The 25,902-nt window shown below is 40.3% G+C and overlaps 1 protein-coding gene across 2 annotated transcripts in view; it reads left to right on the top strand.

Moving 5' to 3' along the window:
* Positions 1-25,902, top strand: part of LOC146468004 (fibrillin-1-like) — a 44,742-nt gene that overhangs the window by 12,927 nt on the left and 5,913 nt on the right. Inside the window, exons 19-63 of one of the 2 annotated variants that reach the window (XM_085124677.1) lie at positions 495-548; positions 617-754; positions 1,176-1,301; positions 1,574-1,696; positions 1,867-2,013; positions 2,212-2,262; positions 2,737-2,862; positions 3,117-3,266; positions 3,343-3,420; positions 3,764-3,886; positions 4,534-4,662; positions 4,913-5,032; positions 5,479-5,601; positions 6,095-6,217; positions 6,552-6,680; positions 7,086-7,211; positions 7,935-8,057; positions 8,327-8,449; positions 9,229-9,354; positions 10,186-10,308; positions 10,779-10,901; positions 11,134-11,277; positions 11,360-11,428; positions 12,349-12,474; positions 13,316-13,444; positions 14,280-14,444; positions 14,820-14,987; positions 15,479-15,604; positions 16,118-16,237; positions 17,067-17,189; positions 17,314-17,436; positions 17,833-17,958; positions 18,196-18,321; positions 18,797-18,925; positions 19,459-19,605; positions 20,336-20,398; positions 20,732-20,857; positions 21,374-21,496; positions 21,612-21,734; positions 22,143-22,259; positions 22,705-22,830; positions 23,266-23,418; positions 23,515-23,562; positions 24,251-24,370; positions 25,206-25,328. In XM_085124677.1, the coding sequence (XP_084980803.1) occupies positions 495-548; positions 617-754; positions 1,176-1,301; positions 1,574-1,696; positions 1,867-2,013; positions 2,212-2,262; positions 2,737-2,862; positions 3,117-3,266; positions 3,343-3,420; positions 3,764-3,886; positions 4,534-4,662; positions 4,913-5,032; positions 5,479-5,601; positions 6,095-6,217; positions 6,552-6,680; positions 7,086-7,211; positions 7,935-8,057; positions 8,327-8,449; positions 9,229-9,354; positions 10,186-10,308; positions 10,779-10,901; positions 11,134-11,277; positions 11,360-11,428; positions 12,349-12,474; positions 13,316-13,444; positions 14,280-14,444; positions 14,820-14,987; positions 15,479-15,604; positions 16,118-16,237; positions 17,067-17,189; positions 17,314-17,436; positions 17,833-17,958; positions 18,196-18,321; positions 18,797-18,925; positions 19,459-19,605; positions 20,336-20,398; positions 20,732-20,857; positions 21,374-21,496; positions 21,612-21,734; positions 22,143-22,259; positions 22,705-22,830; positions 23,266-23,418; positions 23,515-23,562; positions 24,251-24,370; positions 25,206-25,328 (5,427 nt within the window). The remainder of the gene's footprint in view (positions 1-494; positions 549-616; positions 755-1,175; positions 1,302-1,573; positions 1,697-1,866; positions 2,014-2,211; positions 2,263-2,736; positions 2,863-3,116; positions 3,267-3,342; positions 3,421-3,763; positions 3,887-4,533; positions 4,663-4,912; positions 5,033-5,478; positions 5,602-6,094; positions 6,218-6,551; positions 6,681-7,085; positions 7,212-7,934; positions 8,058-8,326; positions 8,450-9,228; positions 9,355-10,185; positions 10,309-10,778; positions 10,902-11,133; positions 11,278-11,359; positions 11,429-12,348; positions 12,475-13,315; positions 13,445-14,279; positions 14,445-14,819; positions 14,988-15,478; positions 15,605-16,117; positions 16,238-17,066; positions 17,190-17,313; positions 17,437-17,832; positions 17,959-18,195; positions 18,322-18,796; positions 18,926-19,458; positions 19,606-20,335; positions 20,399-20,731; positions 20,858-21,373; positions 21,497-21,611; positions 21,735-22,142; positions 22,260-22,704; positions 22,831-23,265; positions 23,419-23,514; positions 23,563-24,250; positions 24,371-25,205; positions 25,329-25,902) is intronic. The other variant, XM_085124678.1, reaches the window with a different exon arrangement.

The raw sequence follows: 25,902 nt of genomic DNA, 5'->3' as shown, positions 1-25,902 counted from the left end.
GGAAATCGAACGAAACACTCTTTCGAATGTTTGATATATTACTTGACAAGTTCATAAGAACACTACGTCTCTAAGATGCGATCTCAACGGCGATTCAATCGCGCTTTAAAATTACTTTTGTAAACTATGTTTGACATTACGTCGATTCATTGCAGCGCTTTTGTTTTGGTTATATTTATAAATGTCCTGTATGGGAGACTAAGTAACGATACGTCACCGTACACGTCAAGGTAGCTTCTTAGTTTTAGTCCAGATGAACATTGCCATTGGTTAACGAGGGCGATTTCTAATAGATTTGATACCTCTGTTGTACGGACAGTCGAATTAACAACAATGACAACAACAGCTTTTTATGTAAGAACATAAAAGGCAATTATGTTGCTACAGGCGACAAAACTGATTGTTTTGTTTACGCCCTCAATCGGTATGTTGCTGCTAGTATAAAAACCACCAAGGCTGTCTGGCTGATAAATGGCGATTTCTCTTGTTTTCAGCAAACTACACCAAGGTATGCTGCAAGGGGCCAGGAATGACCTGTAGTGGAGAAGGTAAACAAAGTCTTTCCTGAATGCACCGCGTCGATGTGAATATTGACTGTTTCATTTTACTTGTTCAGATGTTGACGAATGCACGAATAACGCAGGAATGAAAAAGAACGTGTGTGTAAATGGACAGTGCCAGAATACCATGAAGGATTACATCTGCGTGTGTAACGCAGGTTTCAGGAGTGACGTCACCAAAAAATTATGCAATGGTAAGGTGGCGTAATCTCACTTCTGTTTGCTATTATTTGAGAGATTATACCATGCATTTTCCGGGAGCTTAGGGTGGAGTAATTCTCTGAGGGTCATCTTTTCGTGATATGCAATCACCAATAACCGTGACTCTAACCCTTACCTAACTATAACGCTATCCCTAACCCTAACATTGGTGATTGCATATCCATGGCCAGTGTTTACAACTGTAGAAGCTAAAGTAGGTATGTTCCACACCAAAGGGTGTAGCTTGGTCAGTTCAAATGTTTAAGAGCTTGCAGAGTTTCCCTTTTCTTTCAAAATGATCCCCTTGTTGTTATTGAATAGGAATTAAAAGCCTTTATCATTTTTGTGTCATTGGTCTGGTATTAGCTTATGACAATATCGAGAATTATCGTATTTTTTTTGTTCTTCTCGTAGACATCGATGAGTGTCGAGAGGACCCACGCCTTTGTCAGGGAGGAATCTGTCAAAATCTGCCAGGAACTTTCTCCTGTGACTGTCCAAAGGGCTTCACTCTGAACGCAGAATCAAGAGTTTGCGAAGGTACGAATGGGAATTTTCGACTTAAGTATTCTTAGTTATCACGTGCCGTGCCAATTTCAGTTCGTTGCTTGAGCCTCGTTCTCAGTAGCAGTGAGGGGACGACTGAAGCCTCACAGTGATCTTGTACTTAGTTTTATATTTGAAATAATGACCAAATTTTCTTGAAAATGGTTAGGAAATAACTACCAACCTGAAAAGGTCGGCCGACATTTTCAAGTTCTTCCTTAAACCTTAGCCTTAGCTACACTACGGATATGTATTTTCCCTTCCAGACATTAACGAATGTGGACTTGAGGGACAGTGTATCGACGGAACTTGTATCAATACCCCTGGGAGTTTCCGATGTCAATGTCCCTCTAACTACCAACTGGACGCATCAGGCAGGATTTGTAAAGGTAACTTATGTATGTTCGACAGCAATTTTCTTTACAGCAACAGTATTAAATATCACAACACTTGAATCTAAACGTTATTCGTGTTTGACTAACTCTAGCGTTTACCAGAAGAAGAATTACTTCACTCCCCCGATAGAGCTCTTTAATTATTTCAATGTCCTGTTTTTCAGACAAAAGAACTGCACATTGCTGGACCAAAATCACCAACAATCGTTGCGAGGAATCGATAAACGGCGCAGTGACATTGGAAATATGCTGTAATACTGTGGGGAAAGGCTGGGGGAGCCCGTGTGATGAATGTCCAGAGAGAACAGGGGGTAAGTTGCTTTGCTTGTTTGTGACTCGCGTGATGATTTCTGATGTTGTTCGTACTTGTTTCTGGAATGGCGGGACATAGCCTTGCGCATTTGTTAATTTTTACTTTATTAATATTTTCACCTGTTTTTGTCATTTTCTTTCCTAAGGACGTTTTGGATGATTTACACTGACAAATATTTTGTTAATTTTGTTTCTAGATGAACGCTGTCCACTGGGATATGCTATTCAAGACCAGCCTCGTTGTACAGGTACCGAAGCCGGGGCAATAATTACATTCTGTAGTTATAACTGTGCCATCATTGTAGAATCTGATTGGTTATTAGCTGTCCCGATGTGAACACAAATAAGACAGGACTTTTTTAGGACCAGTAAGGGCGATGTTCTACTACAGCGCTTGTGAATACGCGCTCAGGTCAGTTGCTTTTGAAGAACTACTTTCTTTAGATCGCCCTCACGTTACTTCATTCTGTGATTGGTTGGCAAAACGCGTGCCTCTTTTCCAACCAATAAGTAGTAAAACCAAAACCAAACCCGCGCTTAACGCCAATGCTCCTATTTCCTTTGATGTTCTGATTGGTTTATTGTGTTGCTTAGCCAAAGTGGTTACTTTGATATTTGCCTTGCGACACTCAAATGAAAATAGCTCTATCAATAATTGAGTAAAGCATAGAAATGTGTTATTATTGTAGTAATACTGCATATACCTTTTTTTTTCTTTGCAGATATCGACGAGTGTACCAAGTTCTCCGGCTTGTGTAACAATGGAATTTGCCGTAATACTCTCGGTAGTTTTGTTTGTGAGTGTTCTACAGGATTAACGCTAGACGCAACGGAAAGAAACTGTGTCGGTACGTAAGCTTAAACTTCAATTGTGTATGGTAAGATTTCGTTATTTCAGTAGAACCTTTACAAGCGATCAGCGGGCCTGGCCTACTTCACATATATTAATTTCAGGAAAAAAATCAATAAACTAAATTTTTTTTAATGTTTCTTCTGATTATTTTGAAACATTCACCGTCCGTATGTTCAACTACTTCATTACTAAACCTTGAATTTGGCCTTTCTTGGTATTTTCTTATGTTCTGTCAATTTGTTTATTCAGATCTTCGTGAGGACGTATGTTATGGTTCAGTCAGCTCCAGAGGCTGTGAAAAGCCTTATGGCGGACGTTACAAGAAGGTGGACTGCTGCTGTTCTGTGGTTGGGGGAGGCTGGGGAAATCCCTGCCAGGAATGTCCACTGGAAAACACAGGTGTTTTAATACTGTCGTTTCGTTGTTCACGTTTGTCTAGCGTTTTCACTGACGTCTCTATATTTATCCATTTTAGACGAATTTGAGGGGCTCTGTGGAAATCGTAGAAAGGGATATAAAAGTGTGGATACACTGACTGGGCCAAGAGTCCAAGGTCTGTATAAGTTAGTATTGTAGCATCCGTTTGTCAACACTTTTGTTTTCAAAATAACTAAAATCGTCGAATTTAGTAGTGAACAGTCTGCAATGAAGGCGTGTTATTTTGTGCGAGCGATAAAGCCACCATGTTGGATTTTAAAAGCAGAGGAAGATTAGGAAGAGTGCGACTGAGGGGGTGAGTCCCTAACAATTTGAAAATCTAACATGGCGGCTACGATTAATCGAGATTCTGGCACTTCTATCAGAAGAACAATGTTTTAACGTCTAGGATTTGGGGTCTTATATTGGGAACTTTACAGTACTTTGAATGATTAATTTTTGATCTGAATGTTTGTCAGATATCAACGAGTGTGCTATAAAAGGGATCTGTAACAACGGACAGTGCGTTAACGTACAGGGAGGATTTCAGTGCGAGTGCAAACAAGGATACGCCTTGGACGGCGAAGGAAAGGACTGCTTAGGTGGGTAATAACAAACCATGTCATGAACAAATGTTGTTTCATTGCGATGACAATCACAACATTTTTTTGTTAACGCCGAATAGCGTAGTTAAGACATGGTGATGTGGGAAAGCTCACCGTGATGGACTATGCTGAAATACTAAAATCAGTGATTAGGCCCACGTGACGGTTGGTCACACTAGTATGTTACCGATACCATCGCGGGTACAGTTCCTTTAAACTACGATCACCCAATCAATCACTCATACATAACGAGAGTGTAATTTGGGAGACGCCGTTTATTGTGATTGTCATTGTGCTTTAGCTTATGCTTATAGGTTACATGGACAATACAACTACTGACGCAAGCCAAAAAGGAAAAGGAAATATTCCCTTTTCTTTTGCTTATGCGTGTTTCTACTTGCGTTGCACTGATTTACCCGTACCGTTTTTACACTTGAATGATTGCGTTGTATGCGGTGTTAACCAGCCTTAAGTGATAAGTCGGTCGTAATACTAAATTCAATGTTTAACCCAAAAATCGTAGATGAGTATAAACGCTAAATGTGAACTGGCAACCAAAAAACGTAGATGAGTATAAACCGTAATTGTGAACTGGTAATAATTTCCTTAATCCCCGTAACGCTTGATTTGTTGTTCTGCTTCAGATATCGATGAATGCCGCATCTCGGCCGAGTTGTGTGGTAATGGTACATGCGCCAATATTCCTGGCAGCTTCCGATGTGACTGTTTTACAGGATTCGAGAATGCAGCCATGATGATGGAGGTTTGTGTCGGTAGGTAAACACAGAGTTGTATTTTTTTAACAAGCACATTATGACTCGTACCGTGCCAGTAGAGGTTCCTTGGTTGGCCTGTGTGCCGGTGGGCGGAACCTCTGTTTCTAGGGTAATAAGCTCCAGATTTCTGTCGCATTTTAGTTGATGAGGGCGCAGCCCGTTGAATTCATAGTCAATATCTCGCCAAAGATATTTAGATTCAGTAGCACTTGAATACAATGAAAATCTGTGTCGGTTTTTTCACTAGATACGGATGAGTGTGAACAGGATCCATGCGCAGACGGAACATGTGTGAACACTGTAGGAAGCTACAAATGCATTTGTCCAAACGGCATGGAACTTATGAAGGATGGTGTCACTTGTGAAGGTTAGTCATCAGGGAATTGCCATGGCACCTTAAATTTGGACTTGAAGATTAACAAACGAAAAGCTCCAGTCAATTTAACTGTTGTTTGTTTAAGGTTTCCGCATAAAACCTTAAATTTGCTCTTTAGCATTTTAGTTTGTAGGGAAGTTAGAAATTTAGCAAGATGACAACGTACATGTAGAGCCATTTCTCTGCTCACAAAACGTTTTATGACCTTGTCATTTCTAGGCTAGGAGAGTGAAGATTGCTTTCATAAGTCACTGTGTTTAAATACGTCTACTCAACGAGACGTTTGCCTCGTATATTCAACTTAAAAATATACAAGGCAACATTTAAACCAAAGTACCCTCCTAAAATAACACGCCTATTACAGTCTTAGCCAGGAATTGCCCTCCCTGTTACCAACATATTTTGAATTTTATTGTGATCGTTATTGTTGCTTTTAGACAAAGATGAATGTTCAGATCCTAGCATGTGCCTGAATGGCGTTTGTCAAAATTATCGCGGTGGATATCAATGTCTGTGCAATCCGGGATTCGTGGTCACAGAGGACATGAAGAACTGCGTTGGTCAGTATAGCGGTTCTGGAAATGTTCCGTATATGTGTGACTAAAACGATAGTTGCCTGGGCATCCCAAACTCAATTGAGTATTGTTGAGGTTGACCGTGTTTCTGAGTGGCTGGAGCGCAGTACTTGACTAGACTGCTTAGTCTTCTCTCTCTCTCGTTGACCACTCGAGATTGATGGATGATGCAAGAATGGAGACACAAAGTGTCGATAAGCTTGCGTCTGACAGCAGTAGCAGTGGCTATTGGATTGTAGAGCAATTAGAACGTTAGACACGGCCAAACCGAGTCGAAACCAAAGCGGCTATGCTCGTAAACGGTCAACTGTTCTGCCTCCAGTCAGTTGGGTGGTAACCTTATGATGTTCAGTTTTAGCATTTGTTTCGAATGTTTGGAATGTTCCTTCTTGAAAGAACTTTGTGTTGTGAACACTTTCCGAGGGTTAATTAAGGACCTCGTTTATTTATTTGTTTGTTTGTTTGTTTCTATTTTCAGACATAGACGAATGCGAAGTCGACAATGGAAACTGTCAAGAAGTATGTAACAACACTCTTGGGAGCTTTATCTGCAGCTGTGGAGCGGGCTTCACCCTGCAACCTGACGGGCTCACGTGCAGAGGTAAGGCGCATGCGTGATTTGGATAATATTGTTTGCAAGTGCGTTATAGGACAGCAGTGACTAATGGCTTCCCCATCGTAACAGTATTAACCAATACTAAAGGGCTTGGCTTCTTGCAGCGACATTGTATGTTGGACTTGTACTTAGCTTACTTTTGGGTATAGCTGCCATCTTTGCTTTCAACACCATTTTCAAACAGGAGATAAGTTACGTGAGAGTGTATCACACAGACCAGGAGGTAGCCTTCCTTTTCCCTCCACCAAACTCTTGGCCACTTGCCTGGTATGCGCTTTGTTTATCCATTATTCCAGTTCTGCCATTTCCGTCTTTCCAGATATCGATGAGTGTTCAATCAACTCAAACATTTGTGGTTCTGGAAGCAATTGCACGAACTTTGAGGGCGGATACTACTGCACGTGTGTGCCTGGGTACGACCCTACATCAGACAGGCGTTCCTGCATTGGTATGGGTTATTTGTTTTACTTAATAAATGTATGGAACCAATGCAATTTACTTCAATTTACAGGTGGTTCATTTTTTTTCAGTTTTTTTTTTGTCTCTGATCTTGAATAATTGTTAATGCATCTGAGAACTTTGTGAAAACAGTAGACCTGCACCTTTTAAAAGCTCTATTTTCACTGGACCCTGATAACCTGCAGCTGCGTTCTTTTTTAAATTTGGGAACATTGTACTCTTGTTCGTTCTTTTGTCCTCTCGACCAACTATGTAAGACGTTGCAAACGGTGCAGGTCGATTCTCCTGCGAGACACCGCTGGCTTTTATCATCGAATAGTTTGGAAATAGAAGAGGTTGTTAATTTTTTGAAAATGACATATTAAAGATCTAAGTTCTTTTTTTGCGATTTCAGACGTGGACGAGTGTCAAAAAGATCCCAAGCTTTGTTCTAATGGCATATGTCGCAACACTCCCGGTTCTTTTGAATGTATTTGTGGTGATGGATATGTCCTGGCAAAGGGAACTACCGCTTGTGTTGGTAAGTCTAACGTATTTACGCTGCAAATTAGCTGTGGACAACAGCAGGCCGCATCATTCAGTCTGGGACGTTTTGTCATATCCCCGAGAAAGAACATTTACTAGACACCTACATCACGGAAGTTGTGTTTTGGGCTGCTGTTTAAACCAGATTTCATGTTAAGCGTTTAATAAAGAACGTTCTAGTGTTTGGTTTCTAGAATGGTTAGAATTGAGATCATGGAAGCGTGTTTTTTATTTTTGGCTTGGTGGGGTCAAACACGCGGAACGATTCACGTTTTATTTTGTTTTCTCGCAAATATGCATGATAACATTGAGATAATTCTGCACAGTGATGTGACAGAGCGCTAACAGTGTACTAAACCTGGTCTAGAAGTGTAACAACGCTGTGCTGATACTCCGCGAATAATGGTACAATACTGGGCCAATATTGTCGTTGTTACTGTTTGTTGCTCCTCAGATGTGGTTTAGCGTGGTGATACTGCGTCAATACTGTCATAATACTTCGTTAATACAATTCTGCGGTTATACGGTGTGTATTATGCTATTAGCACTCAGCTGTTTTTCCTACAGATGTGGATGAGCGTAAAATTGATCCGGCTCAGTGCGGTGATAGGGCTCTCTGCATACATGTTGTTTTATTGCTGCAGTAATATTGTACCAGTACTGTGCTATTACGATGCCAATACTGTGCTAATAATTCCCACCTGTTATTTTCGCGCAGATGTGGATGAGTGTAAAATCGACCTGGCTCAGTGCGGCGACAGTGCTTACTGTACCAATACTGTTGGAAGCTATATTTGTAACTGTAAACAAGGATACGTCGGAATCGGTAACGAATGCAATGGTGAGTACATTACGCCGATAGATATACAGAACAGTCGTATGTCGACTTCTCTCCATTGCTAATTGCCCAGGTCTCGACTCTAGGTGAGGTAACCTAAGCGAGAGGACTTTCGGCGGAAAGATCTGACGGCCATCATCCCGTTTGCATCACCTCCTCCCTGTTAGCAGAGCGGATGAAACTATAGATGCGAGAAGTTATTTTCTTCCTGGATTGTAATTTTAGTGACATTCTGTTACACTCCCATAATTCCTTCCTTCTGCATCTGTCAGATCTCGATGAATGCACTACAGGCGTTGCCGAGTGTCACGAGAGAGCCACGTGCATCAACTCCCCAGGCTCTTTCAGCTGTATGTGTGGACCAGGTTACACAGGAGATGGCACAGTTTGCAACGGTAAGATGGGAGTGCGATCTTAATTCTACTAGTCTTTAATCTTTATTAATATGCCCATAATTACATGAATTACCAGGCTAGCTATAGAGTTTTTTAACGCGCTAAAAAGGATTTATGGGTTGAAAAATATGATATATCACATGTTCAAAGAGGACTGCAAAGTCGTTCTTTCTCGTTTAAAATTCGATTCCCAACGATACGTAATCCATAGCTGCACGGCACACGGAAAATAACCCGATGTAAATCGAATATTTCCCGAAGACCTACGAAGATGTTCCACATCTGGACGCACACTTTGGAAAATCTTCTTTAAAGGACTTTTTGCTACTGTTTTGACGTCGTTACCAATTAGTAGGGCGAATGACAACGTTTGCATTACGTTTTCGTATTTGACTATTTGACTCTGTTTCGGTGTACCTCCTCCCTGCTCCCAGCCTAAACCTTATCACAGACGATCGCAAAAAATACCATGAACTGCGAGCAATGAATTACGAGTTAGTGATCACTGTTAAAGGCGGAGCTGGTATTCGTGTAGTCTCCCTCGCAGCCGCTCTGTCTCTTGTCACGTTGCGTTGCGTGACGAGACACAAAACGGCTGCGATGGAGACTAGTTTCCAATTGCGCAGTCACACCCTCACAGAGTTTTATACCAGTGATTTAACGATCGTCCCCGTTACCGTCGATTGGTCACGCGAAGTGATAAAACACAACAGAAGACGTGTAAACGTTATCACATTTTATCAAGTGGTAACAGCTTGTCACTGTTAATTGGTTTGCAGACTTAGACGAGTGCTTGGAAGAACGAAACCTGTGTGAAAACGGACAGTGTACCAATATAGATGGCTCTTTTGAATGTCAGTGCGAGCTTGGCTACATCCCATCTGAGGACCGACAGAGTTGTGTAGGTGAGCAGATTTGCCTCCTCTTGATGATTCTGGTCTGCACAGGGACGCTAAGCTCTTTATTGTTCAATGCAGTCCTGCGCTAAGGAGATACATGCCCTTTTTGGGATTGTTTTGGGAGGATCTCTTACATTGTGATGGTCATTTGTTTTGCGAATTCGAAACACGATTGTAATATAATCTGTCAATCCCAGCCGGTGTATAACCTGTGGTCGTATCACACGATGTATATGGTGGTAACTTCAGTTGGCTCTGTGGATGAAAACCTCAAGTGTGATCAAAATATTGAAATGAAAGCTACAGTGTACTACGCATTGAAGAGTACCTTATTGTGGTGTTTATTGGCTTACTGTATTTTTTTTTTCAATACTTTACGAAATAAATTTAGGGACTGTTTACCTTTTAGTATGAGTTGGGCGGGCTAGTGGAATTCATTGAAGCAAGGGGAAACTGAAATCTCTTTCAAAACGTGGACTGGGTCTCAATCTTAACATAAAGGAGTCAGATATCCCGTTGGTCAATGAAACAAATTTCAACAGTGAGAAAAGACATTATATTAATTTGATGCAAAGTATAACCCATATTTAGCGGACGGGTGATCAGCAACCAACCGTTGATCTCCAAGAGTAGCCCGAGCAAAACTTACAGTTGGATTGATAATATTCTTACTTCACCCCTCTTCCTTCCCTGTAAAAAATTAAATAACAGTTCCTTAAGTATTTTTTCCAGTTCTGTGAGTAAATGAATTTGTTTTATAAGGGTTCAGACCAGATGCTGTTGTATGATGTATGTCAGTGTCATTTATTTCAATATCTGTTGTTTATTATTTGTTAGATATCGACGAGTGTAGTATGTTTCCTCTGTGTTATCATGGCACCTGTGAAAACATGCCGGGGATGTTCCGCTGCACCTGCGATGATGGCTTTCAGCTCGATAGACAGGGCACAAACTGCACAGGTGTTACAGTTTGATATTTTTATTCAATTATCACCTAAGTTACATTTAGATCGAACATTTCCAGCTCACTTGGGCACCTACGGGTGGTAAGTACGCCGCGGATTAAAAAACTGTGAATGAAAAGTGGAAGAGTAGATTTTGGTTGTAAGCAAACGAGAACGCTCCATGTGCAAGTCATCTCGAAAGAAGCCTGTTCGAAGGATAATCTGACTTGTGACTTGGGTGTCGTCTTTTGAACCCGGTTTTAGACGAATTGTACTAACGGTTCAAGGACAATAGCAAATGGCAAGCTTTCGATAACCTTCGAAGGAAGAACGAAAGGAGATAGGAGACGTCTGTATGCGGGCTTAGTTTTCAAGGACTTGACAGCTCAATGGTAGAGTTCAACGAAAACGCTCAGACTGATAATTAGTTTACAACGTTGGTACGTTATGTAGGTCTATGGTTAATATTTTTTTTATTTCTTTCAGATATCGACGAATGCTCTGTCACAGGAATGTGTATCAACGGCCGGTGTGTGAACGAGATGGGTACATACCGCTGTGAATGTGATGGTGACTTCATGCCTAATCCAGAGGGCTCGGGGTGCATCGGTAACTTCACTTACCCCCATGAATATCACGTGCATTTATTTTTACAGATTTTACTTTCTGGAGCGGAAAAATGAAAATTTACAGTTGAAAAACCTGTTGTTTGTTTTGTAATCCGCTCTGAAGTTTTCATGTTTTTGGATGTGGTAACAACATAAACATTGCGTTAGAAATTGTGGTCCATTCTTCAGTTATCATTGAATCGATATCAGCTGCAATTGGTTTTACTTTCCAGACATGCGCAAAGGACAGTGCCATTTGAGTGTTGCAAATGACACGTGCTTGAACCCGCTGCCCTCTGCTTACCGTGCTGTCTGCTGTTGTACGACCGGGAAGGCTTGGGGAGAACCTTGCGAACAGTGTCCTCAGAGGGGAACTGGTAAAGTTAAAATGAATTTTTTTTTCTTTTATTTTGTTATTTTTGTAAAAGTGGTGATATAAATCCAATGTTCCTGTTTCAGAGGAGTTCCTTCGCCTTTGTCCTGGGGGAGTTGGCTATGTTCCAGATCCGTACACACTCGTCATTAAGGGTAGGTCTTTTTTCTTTTTTTTTTTTTTTTTTCAATTCTCTTTCTTTTGATTTTGGTTCTCATATCGCATGGTGTGAAATTTTTACCAGGGTTTTACTGTGCGAATTGTCGAATTTTTGGAAGTTCAGAGCATTAATTTCCTGATTTTTTTTACATTTAAAGGGAACCTCCACCGACAACAAATTGACGGTAAATTGTCGGAAATCATAGTGTCTTAATTCGTTGGAAAACATGGAAATAATGTTTCTGTGTCGGATAAAACAGAATTTGATTATCGCCTACTTTTCATTTTAAATTTCCCGGGCGCTGCCGTTTTGGATTTCATGACGTCATACGGTTGCTGCTATTGTTAGTAAGCAGAAGTTCTTTTGTGTGAAACAATGGTGAAACAGTTGAGCAACCGTATTGCGTCATGAAATCCAAGATGGCGGCGCCCGGGAAATAGGCGATAATCAAATTCTGTTTTCTCCGACACAGAAATATTATTTCCGTGTTTTCCAACGAAATTTGAAATTAGACGAAATTTAAAGTTAATTTATTTCAAGAGTGAAGGTTTCCTGCAAGAAAGATTCACAACGATCGAATTTTAAGAATTAAGTTATTGGACAACTGATAACAAACGGGTCTTACCGGTACCGGTACAACATAATATATATCCTAACAACATAAATGTACCATTTTCTTTACCAACATAAATGTTTTTATTTCATCTGAGATAATCATTTGTTGCTTATGGCCAAAGTATGGAATTTTTGGCTTAAATGATAATTCAACTAACTGTTGAGGAAAATATTTATGATGGTAAATAGAAAAGAGGAATCTACAGTATCTCTGTGGACCGTAAACGCTAAAAATACTTTGACACCGTGCGATGTCCGTTTAGATATAATGCTTAGCATGTTGCTTTTTCTTCTCGGCAGATGTGGATGAATGCCGTGAGATCCCTGGAGTCTGCAGTCAGGGTCGCTGTATAAACACGCTGGGCAGTTTTAACTGCTACTGTTCGAGGGGATTCAAACACGACATTACAACTGGAACTTGTATAGGTACGCTAAGGCTTCTGACATGTAGATTGTCTCGTTAAAAGTTTCATCTGCGCCAGGATCATAGTTTCAGTAAATTTTCAAAGTGGAGTATCCTCCCTGACAAAATACGGCACGCGAAGCATGATTTACACTAATATTAGGATCCCCGACTTGAGGGTATAGGACATATTACTTACGGCGGCCTCGGATACGTTTTCAAAAGTTTGCATTTTTATCGAACACCGAACAAAGTTCTGCGTCCACGCCACCGTTTTCAGGAAGTTTTACTGTCCATTCGCCGAAATTCCGAGAAAAATACGAATTAAGCGATGCAAACCTTTATACTGCAAACCTGAGAAATCGCATAAACGATTGTTTTGGGTGCATACCCCGACAAAAGTTGCGTTTTCAACGTGTGCTCGTTTCAGTGACAAGTTAAGATGAAGTTTCCATTTTGAAACAAAAACGCTTCCGCTAGAACTTTTTTTTAATTCCCTTGTATTCAAGTCAAGGAATTACCTGGGTGTACGACACTTTGAAAAATCCAGTACCGTAAACATATTTCATGGAAATCCACAGCCATCTGACAATTTAGAATAGAAAATGAAAAAACACGACGGAGGATGGTTATCATTGTTTAAGAAAAAAAAAGTTTCACAATATTTCGGCTGTACTACAGGGTCATTGAAATATAATTAAGTTGACCAAATGGGCAGCTAAAATATCAAGGATAATTAACGTATTACCAAGGAAATGAATTGAAGTGATTAAAGAAACGAGAAAGTGCAGTACAGACGTTACATCAAAATCATCCGGACGTTGCGTCTGTCTTCCATTTTATTAATATTTCTTCCTTTATTAGACGTGGACGAGTGTAAGGAAACAAACTTCATTTGTGGCTTGGACGGGATATGTATCAACAAAAATGGAAGTTATGATTGTGTCTGTCCCGAGGGACAAAGCCAGAACCCGAGGGACAACCGCTGCGAAGGTAAGGAATCACGCTTTGAAAAGTGCAATAAACCAATCAAACATTTTAGGAAGGGATGACCAGCGATTTCGACCTAGCGCGAGAACCACCAACAAACGCAACCCGCAGTTCTCTCCTCATTGCACCACGCCTCCATCTCTTAATCACCTTTCGTGTGGCCTAACATGGGCAAGGGAAAAAATGTCTGAGTTAAATTGACCGAAAGAATGAAGGTTCTTCGTTGATTGTTTAAAATACTTTCGGTGAATTTCATGAAGAAGCTATGCGCACGACAAACACGGAGATTAAGGACGGTGCCTGCTATTGTTACTTCGCATACGTTCTGCGCATTTCCAGATAATCGGGTTTCCTATGGGTGGTGCCTAATAATACAGGAATATTTTTGCGCTGTTCAAAAATATACGGAGAAAAAAGAACTAAGCAAGTGCTCTTGGTATCTCGAAAGAAAATTGGGGGCAACCATGCATTTTTCAGAGATAATTGAGCTTCAATTTAGGAAAAAATCCCATACATTGCTTTATATTTTGGCGCTTTTTAGAGATATTATAGCGTAATTATCTCTGAAAAATGCTAGGCTACCCCCAGTTTTCCTTTTAGATTCCAATAGGCCTTGCTAAGATCTGCTTTTCCCGCACAGTCATAAACCGCACAAAAATACTTCGGTATTAGTAAGCACCCTCCTTAAGCCAGAGTTAATTTCTTCTAATGATGATTTAAAAAACACTGACACTACAACTTGTTCCAGAATAGCGATTGGTGGAAATAAAATCAAGATCAATAAGACAGCAATTTTAAAACTGGTGGCTTATTCTTTCTTTTGTTGGCATTTTCACAGATAAGCGACTACAGGAATGTTATATGTTTGTCGAGGGAGAAACGACCTCGTCTGCTGTTTGTAAGAACAAGTTTTCCAAGAACGTGACTCGGACGAATTGCTGCTGCACTGGTGTGGGTGTGGCTTACAGCTCAGAGTGCAAACTGTGCCCCAAACAAGGATCAAGTAAGCAAAGACTTACGGGACAAACGAAATGACCCTATTTTCTCCTTATGAAAACTTTGCAGACTACAAGACTACAGAATAAAGAGATTTAGGTCAGAGACGCGGGACGTGGCTCCTCTAAGCCTTCAAAAAGAATTTAAAACTCTTGAACTGTGTTTAACTTTTACTTTGAAAGTAAAGGTTTGATTGTGTTGACATCCGCATGCTCGCGATTGCTCCTCTTTATCTCTACTTTGGCGTTTGAAGTATGGTGGTTAAGTATTTACGCTGTTCGAAAATAACCTAAGATTCTTTAGAGAACGTGAAAAATACGCTATGTTCACTCACTAAAAATTTTTTTTTTCAAACTCATGACTTGAGTTTTCTTTCCCTGAGTTGAGTTCGCAGCATTGTGCCTGGATCTAACGTTCGTGCGGCCAACAACAGATGGCTTTCTCCAAAGAACTCCTCCCTCACATGTCTCCCCTGAAGTCATTCACCCCACTGGCATTACATTCCCTGAGGGAGTCACACCACCGGCTCCTGTCACGCAAGAACCAAGAGGTAAGAGGTTGTAGTGCGTGACTTGAGAGAAGTATGGGTGTTGTTTGAGTAGTTCAAAGAAAGAGAAGCATTTAACAGAACAATGTAGATTCGACCAGAGATCAAGGTGAGCAACAGAAGCTAAGTAGCCAGTGATTAAAGTGTTTACACGACAGATTCAATGGCACCCTGATCAAGTCTAAAAGAGTCAGTGTATCATGGATTATCAGGAAAATCTGCCAGAAAATTTAAATGTTTGTGTAGAAATTCAAAGCAATAAAACATGCCAGAAATTTGTATCATTAGGACTAATTCCTTTCATATCTTTGGACATTATAGCTACTATAGCTACTTTAGAAATTCTATCACTATATATTCTTCGTAATCTGGAAAGGGAAACCGTTTTCGCAAACGCCTGTTTAGAATGAAAACTTGAATTCGATTCTCTTGGTAATTTTATACTCTCTTGTCTGATTGCGTGAGATAAAAGGTTATTGTCAATTGTGTTGCAGTTGTGAATGAGTGCGAACTTTTCCCAGAGCTGTGTTTGTACGGGAAATGTTTTGACACACGAGCCAGTTATCGCTGTGAGTGCCCTCTTGGCTATGCGCTTGGTCCCAGAGGAGTCATGTGCAAAGGTAAATACGACATTTATAGACTTGATGACAGACGCTCATAGATAAGACTGTGACGGAAGTAGAAAAGTTACTCTACAAAGCGTCGTCGTAGGCACCCTTTTTACTCTACATTGTGTTCAAATAGCCAATAGATATTTTTACACATTGTTTAATAAAGTTGTTGGAAGGGGAGGAGTGAGAGCGAAGTGGTTGCACATTACACTGGAAGACTATAGTGTTCTTAAGTATCAGTAAGAACGTATAGTCGGTTTCACGCGCGACAGTGCGCGCATAGGCCAAGTCACGATTGCTTTGGGTCTACTACCAGTTGTTTAAATGAACATAACGCGTTACACTGTTTTTTTTTTATACCATATTATGTACATATTAAACCAGCTTTACAAACGCCGGATTAAAGCGCACATAATTGTTTCTGATATTGTGCCAGAAAAACCGTTCTATGCCTTAAAACCCTGTCCGTCAAACCACGTCAGTGTTATCTCTTTTAAACGTGTTTTTCCGTCCTCAAAATAGATGTTGATGAGTGTAAGATGTCTCCGTGTAAGAATGGCACGTGTCTTAATACTTTTGGCAGTTTCCTCTGCAATTGCCCTAAAGGATCAAAGCTCGACATCACTGGCCTCTCGTGTTCAGGTCAGTGCAGACTGTTTCAAAAATACTTTGCTGTTTAGTCACCATTTTATTTAAATATATAAGACCTTTATACACAGACGGCTCAACAGTAAGAAAAACTTTCCACAGTTAACGAAATAGTGCCACAGAAAAGTACTGCTTAGTAGCTTTCGTTTCCGTCATCGCACTGTAGGTTTCTGTCAACAAGCTCAAAAGTTAGAACCACCTTGTACAGCATAATGAACAACACCGCAGGAAAGTACTGCTCAATGGCTTGCATTTGAACAGTGACACTTCAAAAGCATTGTTCAAGATTTCATCCACAGGCATTGATACTGTGCATTCGTTCTGCACACCTCGGAATGGTCCTAGAAACCCTGAATTCTTCAGTATTTTTGCGCGGTTTATGACTACGTACGAAAGGAAGATGTTTCGTAAGGGTTATTGGCATCCAAAAAGAAAATGGGGGGGGGGGGGGGGGGTAACCCATGCATATTTCAGAGATAATTAGCCTCAATTTGGAAAAAAAATCCCACACATTGTTTAGTATTTTCGAACTTTTTGGCAATCTTTGACAAATGCGTGGTTACCCTCAGTTTTCTTTTTCAATTTCAAAAATTCCTTGCTAAGATCTTCTTTTCCCGCATAGTCAAAAACTGCGCAAAAATACATCTGTATGAGGAAGCACCGACCTTAAAAGGAAGATGGAAGCCACAACTAGTGACTCAATATGTGACTATTAGGAAAATGGTGATGAGCTTTCACGTACTATTACAAGTTAAATTTCTTTTAATTTTTCTAATTTCCGATGGTAGTAAATTAAGAGTAAATGTTCTATTATTTCCTTTAGACTTGGATGAGTGTCGAGAACCAGGCTACTGCGAACACGGGCGGTGTGCAAATTTTATCGGCGGTTTTAGCTGCCGCTGTAACAGCGGTTACGTTAGATCAGACGATAATAGGACTTGTGTGGGTAGGTGAAATAAAATAGACCTTTGTACAAAAGATTGTGTTGCAATGATCCACTGATTTTGCCATCGTTTGCTTAATTCCGTTTGCTACTGAAAATAATAAATCTGTTATAATGTTTATCCCAGATATCGACGAATGTACACAGGGCAGCGGTATTTGTGGTAACGGGACATGCGTGAATACCGCGGGATCGTTCCGTTGTAACTGTCACAGTGGATTCAGACTTGATCGACGGGGATATTGCCAAGGTAAGGGGGGTGGGGTGGGTGAGAAATAACTCTTCTGAGGATTTGAAACTCAGCTTATTATAAATGGACTTTGTTTTTTACAACTGGTTTACTGCAAAAAGTAAACATTTTAACAACCAATCACATAACTCACGATATAGACCTGCAAGAAAACATGGAACAGATGCAAAGGGCAAGGAAACTGCTTACCTTTGAAAAATGTGGGGAAACTGGAAATTGTTAAAAGGGCGGAAAAACATATAACTGATAAAAAGCGCGGGAAAGCACGTAGCTAAGGTAATTATAAATGGTGAAAACACACGAAACATTAAACGGCTTTTGCTCATGAAATTGTTAACAACAACTTGTAAACGTAGATAGGATTTCCTTACTTTTCACATTATTTTATCCTTCCAGACATCGACGAGTGTACCACTCTTGTGGGAGTTTGTCGAAATGGACGCTGCGTCAACAATATAGGCGGTTACACTTGTGATTGCATCTCGGGGTACACCACCACCCCTGATAAAACCCGCTGTAGAGGTTAGTAAAATTATGTTAATCACGTGCAACTGATCGTGCTAACGTGTCAGTGAACGTGCTGTACGCGATTCACTGTGCGTTTTCACCTACCGTTGATGTTATACCTCACGATTTGTGGCAAATATTACACTGATTTGCATATGTATTAATAAAAAATGTTTTCCTGTTTTAAACTCAGTACTAACTGTGTGTTAATTTCTTATTCTGGGCTCTCATAGTCGCCTTATTTTTCTGCAGATATCGATGAATGCACAGAAGTTCCCGGATTTTGTGAAAACGGCATTTGTACCAACACTATTGGCGGATCGCGGTGCGAGTGTACGTCGGGATACAAACTAAAACAGGCGGGAGATGGATGTGTAGGTATGCAAATGGTTATATATATGGCCACTCGAGGCTATTTTCTTACCATATTTAAAGAGTGTATTCCGGCACAAAGGCCATAAAGATGTGTTATCTGAATCTTGCGCCAGGCGGAGAATAAACCTGGAACACTTTACAGCTAGTAGATTGACGCGCCTGCTTCAAGCGCAGTGTGAGCAAGGAATTCGTTACGAATTTTTTTTTTTTTTCATTTACATTTACGTCTTCTCCCGCACAACAAATGTGCTAAGTCCTTGTTCCGTAAACGTTTCAACTATGTAATACCCGGATCGTTTGTGTACCAGAACAAAAGGTTCAGTATCCTGTTTACATTGTAAACATAATCCTAGAAGTACGCCTTAATGCGGGTAAAATTATTGAATATCCACAAATATGTGTGAAGTCCTGATTGCGCTAGTGTTCTCTTATACCCGGCCTGCTTTCTCATCTCTGTTGTGTTCATTTAATTCTTCAGACGTGAACGAGTGTGACGACCACCCCAACTATTGCCAAGTCGGAGGCCAGTGTGTGAACACACCAGGAAGCTATCGCTGCCTCTGTAAACAAGGGTATGAAGTCGGTAATGGCGGAAGTCATTGCATTGGTAAGGGCCTTGCTACTATCGCTTCTATTTGTCCTTCTGTTTATTTATTTATTTATTTATTTATTTATTTATTTATTTATTTATTTATTTGTGTGTTTTTACGACAGATCATAGTTATAAGCCTAACTTTCCGAAAACGCTGACTTCAGAACTAATTGTACAAAATGGTAGTCAGTCGCCAGTGCCATCAATAGTGTACATTGATGCATGCGCACAAGACAACAGAAAGCTCCGAGAACGCAAATGCATCTTTTGATATCCGTTTTTCATTTTCTGGTGTGGACGCTGGGAAACGGTGTGAAAACGCTAGTGTAGATTTCGCGACACTAATAGCGGGTTTTCGAAAACCCATCACTAGTGTGGACGGGACCCAAGTTGCAAAGTTTAATTTTGGCAAAAACTAATATAGTTAAACATTCAACATGTACACGATCAACTGTTTTTTTTTTTTTCAACCAGTTCATGTCGATCAGGTTGATATCAAGTAGATAGCGACACCTCTTCGTTTTTCTTTTTTCTTTTTTTTTCAACAGATGTCCGGGTTGGTTATTGTTTTGGCAAATTTGATGAGGACGGCTGCACCAGTCCTAAAGCGCGTCAGATGACAAAGTCCGTGTGCTGTTGCACGATGGGAGCTGGTTGGGGAGATCCTTGTGAACTGTGTCCGCGACAAAACACGTGTAAGCAGATAAGACTAAAAAAATGTATTTTAAAAGCTTTCATTTAAATGGGCAGACTTCACTTCCACTCGTACAATCAAACGTTGCAACCACTGACTTTGTTTTAGTATAATATTAAAAGAAGTACATCGTTAAATTAATAGAATTCAAGAGTTTAATTAAATGATCACACCAAAGAATTTCGCTTACAGACTCAAAAGCTAGAACTTACTGCACAACGTAGTAAACAGCACCACAGGAATGTACTGTTTTAGGGTTTCATCCATGGACCCAAAATTTATAACCACCTTGTAAAAGATAATAAATATTACCACAGGAAATTAAGTACCGCTTAGTAGCTTTTATTTGAATGGGCACACTTAAGGGTTTGATCCACAGACCCTAAAGTTAGAAACACCTTGTACAGCATAATAAATAGTACCACGTGAAAGCACAGCTCACTAGCTTTTATTTGAACGTCCTTTATTTAAACACTATGGGGTTTAAAGCTCAGAGCTTGTGGGGTCGCGTGAAAATAAATACAATATACGGTTGGACGATAGGTTTCATTCAGACTCAAAAGTTAGAAGGGCCCCCATCTTCAAATATCGTACAGTACCGCAGGAGTGAAAGGTTCAATAGCTTTCAAATAGATCGACACACTTTAAACTCAAAAAGGATCCCTCGTTATTTATTTACTTGTTTATTGAGGTGTTTATTTAGCGCTTATTTACTTTTTCCTGTTTTACAGCTGATTTCGCCCTCATTTGTCCCAACGGCATCGGCTTTGTAATGAGCAGGCACGGAATTTCAGGTAAGAAACTCAAAATGTCTCGGATATAGGCTCCTTTTTAGTCAAAATCTCAAGTCAAGCCCTTGACCTTTGTCAAGGATGTTGCTAAGCAACCTGCCGTACCCTGCTGTCGACAAGCTGACAGGCGCAGCAGTTTTCAAAGTACTTGCAACAAGTTAACCTCTCGAGTTCCGCTTTTTTCAACCTTCGTAGCATCTAGTCTCAAAAATTCAGTTTTGTTGTATACTTGTTGCGAGCAACGAGTAACGGTTCCAGCTTACGGTCGCCACACGCGGTTGGTGATTGACGGTTTCAGTTAACGACCACATGCTTTTGCTGTTGTCTGTTTTGTAGATGTGAACGAGTGTCTGCACATGTCTTCTCTTTGCGAAAATGGAGTGTGTGTTAACAATGATGGAAGCTATCGGTGCAAATGTAAGATGGGATACAAACTTGATGCAACGGGAAAGAAGTGTGTTGGTATGTGCTGAAGTAACGGACTCCGTCTTTCAGTGAAATGTTCTTTTTTAGCTTTATTGTATTAGAATTTTCTTAAAAACTGTTTGCATTTGTTGCTATTGTTGTTGATGATGAGGCCGCGATATTAATGATAATGATGATGTCGACTATGATAGTGATGATGACGATGATGATGATGATGACGATGACGATGACGATGATAATGATGATGATGATGATGATGATGATGATGATGATGATGATGATGATGATGATGATGACGATGACGACGACCATGATTAGTCTTATTTTTTCAGGGATAGTCGAGCGGGCGAAACGCGCCAGCAAGCGCAAAAATCACCGCGCGCGTAGGAGGCGTCGTGCGTCTCCTCTACGCAGGTGATTTTTTTGTTCGCTCGCGTGTTTCGTGGGTCTATTATCCTTGAGAGAAATAAGACACTCCTCCTGGTCTAATATTGATGTTAATGATGATAACGACGATGAATGGTGTTGATTCTCACTTGTTTCCTTATATAGATGAAGATGAGTGTTTGAAAGCTGGAGTGTGTGGTAATGGTGTCTGCAGCAACACTGAAGGTTCCTATCAGTGCACGTGCCCTAAAGGCTATGCTCCAGGCCGCTTCTCACCACCATGTGTTGGTAAGAACTCAATTGCAGGCTTCTTGGCCTGAAGCTATGTTCCTGTCCTGTTCATTCAAAGACCCTTTCCATTTCCAGTTTCATTTGCAACTTTTTGGTGTATTTTGTTTTGCAGATGTCAATGAATGCGCGGACAGTTTCGACTTATGTGCATACCGCTGCGTGAATGAGCCGGGAAGTTACCGCTGTGTTTGTCCGCGAGGATTTGATTTGGCTGCCGACAAAAAACACTGTCGAGGTAAGGAGAAAATCAGCAGTGATCAGTCTGTGGGTCGATTTGAAAGGTGCAGCTTTGTTGAATATGAGAGGCTGTCGACACGTTTGTGACACCACTTGGGTTTAAACGTAACAGTTTGCATCGTGTCTTTCATATAAAATCGACACTAAAACATCGTCGCTTTTACAGACAACCAGTTTAAAAATATAAAGCTGGTGGGCAATATTTCGACTGATTCGACTGGTCGAAATATTGGATATTAAATCTCCTTATTAGTGTATCCGTTCTGCTTACCTTGCATTTTAAATTATTTGTCTCCTCTGTGAGTGACGACTTGTATGGGCATTCCCTATCGATTAAATAAAAGGAACAAGCCTTATTAAAAATGAATGAATAAATAAATAATTATATGTTTCATTGTTCCTGCAGATATCAACGAGTGTCAACTTAACAGCCGGTTGTGTAGGTTTGTTTGCAAGAACTTCATTGGTGGATACAGGTGTCGGTGTCCCCCCGGATTTAGAGGAGACGGACGAACTTGCAACGGTATGTGAAATGAACCATTTTTATATTGGTTATTAGTGCTGTGGTTTTACTAAATCTTATGCCATTGATGAGCTATACGATACGATAAGATGCTACGCGAGACGATACGATAGGATACTATGCGATACGATACCATACGATACGATGCCACACAATAGAATGCAGTACAGTACAATGAATACAGTACAGTGTCTTATTTAAACGAGATGAGATTTAAACTGGAAAGATGGGGGTGAGAAATGTCTGATTTTACCTCACTTAAACTATACCCGATGAAGAAGACTAATGTGAACTAATCTGGATTAACTCTAAGTCACACAAATTATAAGTTTCCAGCAAAAACACGGCGCGTAACAAATTCTTGAGTGGTTTGGCGTCTAGATTCGTTACTTAGATTAAACCTCTTGTGTCTTGACGTAAACTGATTTCGCTTTCTGCTCGTCAGACATCGACGAATGCCGCGAACAATCAGGAATTTGTGAACATGGCTCATGTAGAAACGTTGCAGGGACTTACATATGCGACTGTAACTCAGGATATCAACGGAGCGACGACGGAAAGAGATGTGAAGGTAAAAAGAAAAGTTGTATTAGACGCTTCAACCAACCAAATTCTGGCAGCTCTAGTTGGAGAAAACTACCAAACAGTGAAATGGAATTTACCGTAATGATCAGCAATAATCCGAAATGGTTACCAGAATGAGCCAAAATGACACCGGTATGAAAAGATAATTCCTATATCACTCTGGTGTCATTCCAGGCTTGTTGGTATACCATTCTGTTCCATTACGGTCATTCCATTTCATTCCTGGTCATCCCTGCTCATTTCTGGTCATTCAGTATGTAGTAGTTATGTAGTTTATTTCTAGAGACAGTAAAAAAAAAAAGCACAAATGCATCTGATTTATGGAGCTTGTATGTTTACAGCATAGTTTCAAGTCAACCCTAAGCCTTAGCTCCCAAAGCCTTTAACCGAAAGCTACAAAAGATATGTTACTCATTTCTAGATACACGCAAGGGACTTTGCTTTGCTGTCATCAGGAATGACGTGTGTGAAGCTGTTACAAAGAAAATGATGCAAGTACGAAAGAAAGAATGTTGCTGTACGGCCGGGAAGGCCTGGGGCACAAGATGCGAGCGGTGTCCGACCCGGGGAACTGGTAACAAGCTACTACTTGGATTTTTTGTTTGTTTGGTATTTTTAGCTTTGCTTCATTAGAATTAAATTACCTGCATTTTCTATTCTTTTCTAACAGTGGAGTATCGTTATTTGTGTCAAACGATGGCCCAGGTGAAGATGAAAAGTAAGTGTTCTTTTCCCAGTTCATTATGGGCGCTTTCCGGTTTAACCGGTTTCTGGCTCAACCGTTGAAATGCAAATGAAACGCGCGGATAAACCGAAAATTTTCCGGAACAAACGTACATCCTTCAGAGGGACTCCACTTTCCCAAGAAGAACGGAAATTGCCATTCTATATAGACAAAATTTCCGATTTCATTTTGTTGGTCTTGAGGCACGGCGAAAATGATTTTGCTAAATGGAAAGTGTCCCACGGTCCATTGCTGTCGGTTGCACCGCATTTTATTATTTTTTTTTTTTCCTGATCGCTCAAGCCTCTGATTTCAGCCATTTTGTGAACTGAGTCTGGAGGAATGCGGCTGAACAAACGGTTAAAAATTGAGCCATGTCCCGTGCGCGCGGCATCTAGGATTATCAATCCGTGTAATCATATTGGTTTCTATGGAAATTTACAGTAACGCGTGCTCAAGGTAGCTCTTCATTCACTGTTATATAACTTTGTTTTCATCTGGACCGCTTGGTTTGTTGTCGCTTCTGCTGCTGTTTGATTTGCTTGTTTATTTTTCTTCGTATTTTTTACGTATTCCTCTGCGTTGAGACCTACTTATGCCGACAAAGAAAACAGTTAGGGTAATATTTCAATATCTGGACCAGACAGGCATGGGCAATAACGACCAAAATATCTATTTTCAGATTTATGTGAGATGATTCCTGGCTTGTGTCTGAACGGCAAGTGTATAAGTATTACCGGGGGATACCGCTGTATGTGTAGCGTGGGCTACAAGCTCACCATGGACGGAAAGCGCTGCCAAGGTGAGAAATCAAGCTGGACTTATCAGTTTTTCATTCTCAATGGCGAAATTTGGTTCTTCGTGAAACAATGTCCTCTAGTTGATGTTTTTTGCATTCTTGTGACCTTTCTGTTGGACAATTCATTGATACTCTTAATCGCAATATCTTAATCTTATAATTTTATCGCTGCTGTTTGGTACTACAACAAAGAAACAGCCCCAAGATGATTAATTTCTTTATTGTCCTCACCTGTCCGGTTCAAATCGTGTTTACTTTTTATAAAGAAATTAGGAAACAAGCATGATCTCTGCGTGATAAAACGTCATTATATAACTCAACTTTTTTTTCGGTCGTTTAAGACCCGAGGAACTCCTGGAAAAAAATTGACTACTTTGCACTTTGGCTAAGGACGTTATTTAGCGTCGTAGTGTCATTTAAGATAGAATCACAAGACAAAATGATATTGACAATGAATAATTTCTATTTCACTGCCTGAATTTGAAACGTTTCAAAAGAAAATATGTAGGCTGCGATGTTGTGAACTGGCGTGTTCAAATTCAATGGTTGGTGGAATATGACTAAGTACTGGGGATAGGTTGCAATGATAACAGTTTCTATAGATACCAAATTTTTGTCGGCAGAGCCAAACGGAGAACCACCGCTTGTGCGGCTCCACCGTCAAATCTTTGACGTTGTGCGCGTCAAAAAGTTCCCGTCGAGGCTACGCGAGAATCGCCATCTCTCAGACTATAAGCAACTCAACATTTTGACGTTCTATTCCATCTTTCGGTACAATTGAAAGGCGCATCAAAGCATTTCCACTTTATGGTCATTATTGTGTTGTTTTAACCTGCAGATATCAATGAATGTGAGAAAGATTCCAGCCTTTGCCAGTTTACTTGTGCCAACACAGACGGCTCGTACATTTGTAGCTGCCCCGTTGGTTATGTATTAAGATCTGACAAGAGAACATGCACAGGTAATAAGAAAGATCGAATCTTCAGTTAAGAGATTCCAACACAAGCTTGACGGGACCTTACCATCGAAACGGGAAACGGAATTCTATTACTTTTTTTTCGGCGGGTTGCGTGACAAAAGTCAGTAGCATAGTGAGATCAGGAGAAGTATTCTAATTGATGTAAAATAGCTTGATAGAACAAACATTAAAGGCAGGCGGCAGGATTTAAACTATTTAGACCCTCAGATATATTCAAGTTTAGTTGGGGAAAAGGTGATAAATATAAGCAAGATAGTTGGGTATTAGAAGAATTATAAGAATAACATAGTTTCAGAAGGTAGATTTGAATTTGTTATTAACCGTTTCTTTCCCAGAAACAAACCTCGTAGTTTTATTAAATGTTAACTTTGAAGTTCGAGCTGATCCAGACTGCGAGCATTTTTTCGTCAAAGACAGTAATGCAAGACTCGAGAATCGCGCGATCTTAGACTAAGAGTTGCTTGTAGCTCTTTCTTTTTTTTTTTTTTTTTCAGCCTGATTGGTCAATTAATTAATTAATTAATTAATTAATTCGTTAATTAATAAACAACAAGCT

This window comes from Pavona decussata, unplaced genomic scaffold, assembly GCF_977016875.1.
Source record: "Pavona decussata unplaced genomic scaffold, jaPavDecu1.1 SCAFFOLD_133, whole genome shotgun sequence".
NCBI lineage: Eukaryota > Metazoa > Cnidaria > Anthozoa > Scleractinia > Agariciidae > Pavona > Pavona decussata.
This window is presented reverse-complemented; position numbering and strand designations above follow the sequence as displayed.